The 5,739-nt window shown below is 29.8% G+C and overlaps 2 protein-coding genes across 4 annotated transcripts in view; one reads left to right on the forward strand and one right to left on the reverse strand.

Annotated features, from left to right (window-relative positions):
* LOC115236429 (ankyrin repeat and LEM domain-containing protein 2) overlaps positions 1-2,297 on the forward strand; it is a 4,458-nt gene extending 2,161 nt beyond the window's left edge. Inside the window, exons 5-11 of the mRNA XM_029808879.1 lie at positions 96-248; positions 430-644; positions 958-1,096; positions 1,170-1,323; positions 1,443-1,548; positions 1,627-1,755; positions 1,863-2,297. Of these exons, the coding sequence (XP_029664739.1) occupies positions 96-248; positions 430-644; positions 958-1,096; positions 1,170-1,323; positions 1,443-1,548; positions 1,627-1,755; positions 1,863-1,911 (945 nt within the window). The 3' untranslated portion in view covers positions 1,912-2,297. The remainder of the gene's footprint in view (positions 1-95; positions 249-429; positions 645-957; positions 1,097-1,169; positions 1,324-1,442; positions 1,549-1,626; positions 1,756-1,862) is intronic.
* A 93-nt stretch (positions 2,298-2,390) lies between these two features.
* On the reverse strand, positions 2,391-5,344 carry LOC115236431 (clathrin light chain). 3 transcript variants are annotated; one of them, XM_029808885.1, is made up of 7 exons: positions 5,129-5,344; positions 4,499-4,658; positions 4,178-4,300; positions 4,015-4,104; positions 3,812-3,923; positions 3,442-3,453; positions 2,391-2,783 (listed from the first exon to the last, which is right to left on the reverse strand). In XM_029808885.1, exons 2-7 carry the CDS (start codon positions 4,653-4,655, stop codon positions 2,603-2,605), a joined length of 675 nt encoding a protein of 224 aa, XP_029664745.1. In that variant the 5' UTR covers positions 4,656-4,658; positions 5,129-5,344; the 3' UTR covers positions 2,391-2,602. The 3 variants fall into 3 exon arrangements, with proteins under 3 accessions (XP_029664745.1, XP_029664743.1, XP_029664744.1); XM_029808883.1 differs by having other exon boundaries at positions 5,078-5,340; XM_029808884.1 differs by lacking the exon at positions 3,442-3,453 and having other exon boundaries at positions 2,393-2,783; positions 5,078-5,339.
* Between the last annotated feature and the right edge of the window lie 395 nt (positions 5,345-5,739).

A 5,739-nucleotide genomic window follows, 5' to 3' on the forward strand; every position in this document is an offset into this window, starting at 1 on the left:
TTACAACTCGTTTGTAACATGTTTTGCGGCAGTATAATAAATCTGAGGTGCGATATATATATATATATATATATGTAATAATAACTTGATTTTAGATAATATGCAGCAGAAAACACCAAGAAGATGAAAATCTAAAACGTGAGATAAGTATGCTGCTAGAAGATCAATTCTATGTACCTGTGTTAAGAACAGAAGGCAATGCATGTCCACCTATCATTGGAGAACCATTCTCACCAACTAAACCACTTGTAAGTGTTAACTTGTATCATTATTAAGATCTGAAAGAATTACATATTGTTAGTTTTCTCAAAAAATTGAAGAAAACTTTTTATACCATTTTTTATATTATTATAACATTTAATTTCATCATGTATGTGTTATATCTTGATGTGATTAGTGTTATACATGGTACATTTTTATTATTTTCAGAGTTTGAATAGAGATCCTATTAGCCCACATGTAGAAGTAAAGGCGTTTGCAGGTCCAATGACTAAGTCGCAGGCAGTGGAATTCCGGAAAAAATGGAAAACACCACCACGCGTTACCCCTAAAAAGGGACAGGGTGACGCGTTCAGTATTGGAAACAGTCCTAGCTTAGCTCTGAGGCTGCAAGATACAGAAAAAGGATTAGAACGTGTTGGAAGGTATGAATATATAAATTAAATTCAAAAATTGTTAATTGTTATTATTGTTTTTGATGTTGATATTACTTGTGTAATATATATCTGTGAGAAATATCTTCTGAAAAACTCCACATGAATTATGTTTAGAATTAATAATTATTTTAATAATTTTGATATAATTTGTGTCTCATTTAATGATATTCTCCCTTCCATACAATCAAATACAGAGTCCGAGTATCTTTCTCTCTATAAATCTTATTTATTATAATGAATAAATTGTTTCATTTATAATTTTTCTAATATTTTTATATATCTAATATATATATATTTTTAGAGATCTTGCTGAGGAATGTCAAGTGCCTTGGAAGGAATACTGGTCGTTCTTAAAAGGTTTCGCCGATTTCCGGAGTGATGAAGGATTGGTGAAACTCGAAAAGTATTTGGAGCAAAGATTTAATCTACTTTACTCTAGGGTATAAAGACGCATCAAGTAGCTTTTGCTTGTAATGTTTATACAATCAATTTTTTTAACATTTGTTTTTTCAGAAAAATCAGACTAGTAATGCGGTGTGGCATACAAATGTGTCAGCAAACTGTCAACAAATACCACAAATATTTGTTAATGAAGTAGAAAGTTTATGTGATAAATTGCGCTTGTGCTCATTAGATACTGAAGTAGATGAAATCGAAGATGACACAGGTATTTATTTCATATTTTTTATGATATAATCTATTATATATATTATACAATATTTCTTTATTAACAATGATTTTATTATAATAAATATTAATATTAACCATTTAATTTCCATTTCATAGATAGCTCAGAATTTTTCACACCTCCGTCTTCGCCAGAACCTACCGAGGATGATTCCGATGATGATATGGAGAATGCTGAAGAAGGTCCTATAATATTTATCGAAGGGTAAACAACTATTTTTCATATTATAATACAAGGATATATATGATTTAAACAACATTTTGCATAATCAATATTTTGTAGGTCTTCACCAACAAAATTAGACCATGCTGTCTATAACGCACTTTCGTCCACGATTTATCCTGATACGTATCCTTATATTTATCGTTGGCGGCACGATATGCAGCTAGTTATGAAACGTGATCCATATAGGTATATTAGACATCTTCAAATTTTAATATATGTATTCTTTTAATTTTATTAATAATGATAAAATAGCGTGCATTTTATGTTAATTTTTAATTTTTTTCTACTTGTAGATTTAATGATATGAAATTACTCAGGAAAAAATTGTTTGCAAATAATTAAACAAAAAAGGAAATACATCGACAATCTGGATTGCTGAACTTTGGATTAGCATTGGCTTCTTCCTAATTACAATCCTGTATAACATAAAAAAAGAAAATTAGTTCACCTAGAGTAAGAGCTAATTAATGTAATTGACCATAGAAAGTTTTAACTATATTAAGGACGCTCATGAAACTGTATAAACCTTTTTTTATATAATGTTGTTGCATAAACAAACTCTATATTGTAGATAAAAGTTAAGAGAAAAAGGATATATATTTTGAGATGTTTTTACAAAAGACTTGTAACTTAGAAACTTTCACGATGAAATGTTTAAAACTCTTATCATATACTTCTTTCTAATGTTCATCGTTTTCTTCGCAGTTACAATAAATACTGATTATTGACAAATACGTTTACTGATTTCCATGTGAGTTTTCCTTTGTTGTATCTTATGTTGGAAATACATATGTTGCTCATGTTTTTCATCATTACTGATGTATTTGTTATCAATAATTCTTTATTATACATAATATAATATTACACATTATATATTTTTTTAACAGAACATTAATGAGTTTTTTTTTTTTTTAGATAATATCACACCGTAATCACACGATGCATGTATTATTATTTCATTTTTTTAATCATATTTCTTTTTATTATTTATTATAATTCATATCTTTAATGTCTAATAGCTCCTTCAATTTAATTAAGCGTTAATAGGTGTGGGCGGTGTCTGCTTTAATTGCAAGATAATCGAGCGCATCCGAGAGACGTCCTTGGAAGTGCGGGACGATTTTGGATTAAATTCACAAAGTTTGGCGATGCGTTCCCATTCGGTGCCCGGTTCAACCTCATCCGCCTCTGCAACGAATTGCTTCTCCGCGTTCCTATTCATGAAAGAACGCGCATCAGATCAATGCCAAATTACATATCACGTCAGTTAGTAATATAATGAAACGAAAAATTAAGTGATATGTATATTTTATTCGTACATCTCGGTTTATTTTGAAAAAAAAAAAGAAAAAATATATAAATTTATATATTTATAAATAATATAATTAAATAATGTGACAAATATGTAACGTGTATATGGATATTGGACTCAAGCTACAGTTCTTTTATAACATTCATGATGTTTAATTGATTCAACAATTTATTTCTTTTTTTCTTGCTCAGTTCATATGAAATATAGTTCTTGGTGTGATTGTGAGATGATTGACAAACATTCAAGGATTAACGAATACATTTAGATATATATTGGTCAATATATGCACATTTCAAATATTGTAAAGCAAAGATAATCTTGAGAATAATTTCATCAAATAATGTTGTTTATAGTGCAATCTTATAATATATAACAATGTATTAAGAAGCGATGTTGCGATAATTAAGAAAGAAAAAGAGAGATAATTGTGCTTTTATGTTCCTGATTAACATTCTGAACAATCAGTGTCGGAGTTCTCAAAGTTGTGAAAGCAAATTGTTACAATGCATAAATCATGATGCAATGCATGTTTTCATGCGGATAAAGATATTTTAACTTACTTGGCCGACTCCCTAAGAAGCGAAATGAAAATAATATAATTATATATATATTCTAAATATTTAAAAGTTATTTATAACATATTGAATTAATCATTGATATTAATTGCATTAATTATAACATAAGAATACTTATTACCTTTTTTTTTTAATAAAACCACATTTAAAAAATTTTTCTGTTATTTTTTAATGTAAATATCCTATTATAAGTAAAACTTTCCTGCTATATAATTATATAGTTTGTGATGGGCGCTAATAGATACCAATAAATAACAACCACATTTGATTTCAGTTTTAGTTTGTCAATTTTTCGCGAAATAGACATATATACCAGGAAATAAAAGATGAAAAAATAAAAGATTAGTAAAATTACCTGTTAGTAGTTTTCGTCTTATTAATGGCTTCTGCATGATGTTTATACCATTCTTCTAACTCTTTTTTCGCGGCTTCTCTCCATTCTTCCTTTTTCTCCTCCTCTTCCGCGTCTAAAAAATTTCCATCCAATGTTACTCGTATTATCCTCACAAAATAATCATAACATAAGTATTTTAATATTTAATATTTTTATTTTAATACCTTTCTCCTCAAGACGTGCTTTTTGTTCTTCCCTCCATTTTTTGATCTTTTCAGGTTCTTCTTTGACCGGTGCGATTACAGGTGCTGGTTCTGTATATATAAGAATCCAACTAAAATGCTCTTTAAGATGCAATTAAAACAAGATTTAAAAATATTTTTATACCTGTCACTGTTGATGGTGCTTGTGCCTCTGTTGACTGACTGATGGTATCTACAATTTCAAAACTGCCTTCAGCATCGCCACCTGGGCCAACTTTTAGATTTCCAAATTTCCCAGACAAATCATCTACAAGACATTATTTATGCTTATGGTGTTTGCATATAAATAAATAAATTATATATTTTGACATATAATGGGTGCTTTCCATTTAGTGACTCAAGTCGACACAAGTATCATAAATTTTATACATATATTTCCTATTGTATGCAAATGGACAAGAAAAATTGCGTGCTTAGCATTCTTTATATATCAAGTCCTATTTACCATCGGTTTGTCCTGCTGCTGCTGCTGCAGCCAAAGTCACAGCCATTGGTGTAATCTCATCCTCTAAACCAGCTAGTTGATCCTGCTCCCTCGCCAAAAACTCTGCCGCTGGATCTACTTCCGGCTCATTAACAAAATTGTCGCCAAACGCGTCCATTATCTGATACAAATCGGGTAAAATTGGTTATTTAAATAAAAATTTGGAGATATTTTTATCAATAGATTAAAGATATCTCCTAGCAGTAATTCTGTAGTATTATATATTATTTCTTTTTTTTTTCATAAATTATATACATTTTGTATCGCAAATTAATGTTTTTGTTCTACACGACAGATTGTTTCAGATAATAGTCGTTAAAGCTATAAGATGTATATTTAATACAAACTACATTTTAAAAATTTCCCTAAATAGTTAGGACGTTAAAATTTATAATAATAAATAAAATAGATAATATAAATATGATACAATATATGGAGATATGAAATATATATCATATATCTCTCTCGAAAGAAGTCAAACGTCATTGACATTTGAGGTTAACCGAACCTTGCGTTAATCTTTAACCAAGTTCAATATACCGTTTTTTCGTCCGAAAAAGCGTGTTCTACTTGCAGGGCACTCATTCTCACCTCGTAAAAGTACAATTCTCGTCCGGAAAAAACTACGGAATGTATATATGACTTGTCGTTATCTAAGTGAAGGGAATGAAACACCTCTTTCCTCCGATTTACTTCAGCTTTTCTCTCTCTCTCTCTCTCTGGTAAATGTCAATCGTAAATCATATATAAGTCGATATCGGTATTGATACGCGTGTGACGCACGCACACCGCACATGTATATGTGTTATGTGACACATATTATGGCCGTGTTCCGATATTCACTGCCAGTACTGAAAATCTATAGTTTACGTCACATATACTATAGATTTTCAGTACTGGAAGTGAATATCGGAACACGGCCTATATGAAGAGGTCGCTACGACGGCGCGGCCAACTTCATGGTAGACTGAAGAATAAATAAATATTTATAAATTAGAATATATCTCATATAATTACAATGGGAAAAGATATATATTCATTAAAGAAGATGATAAATGATAACATGAAACTGTGTGAAGGGAAAAGACAATGCAAATAAAAATAAATTGGTCTTTTTCAGCGAAATATTTGTATATGGCGCCAATATTCTTAGCTAATGAATCTCGAATTAGGTCACGTTCTATGCTGTCGATTTCGCATCT

The sequence above is a fragment of the Formica exsecta genome, unplaced genomic scaffold (genome assembly GCF_003651465.1).
Source record: "Formica exsecta isolate Colony F162 unplaced genomic scaffold, ASM365146v1 scaffold247, whole genome shotgun sequence".
Taxonomy (NCBI): domain Eukaryota; kingdom Metazoa; phylum Arthropoda; class Insecta; order Hymenoptera; family Formicidae; genus Formica; species Formica exsecta.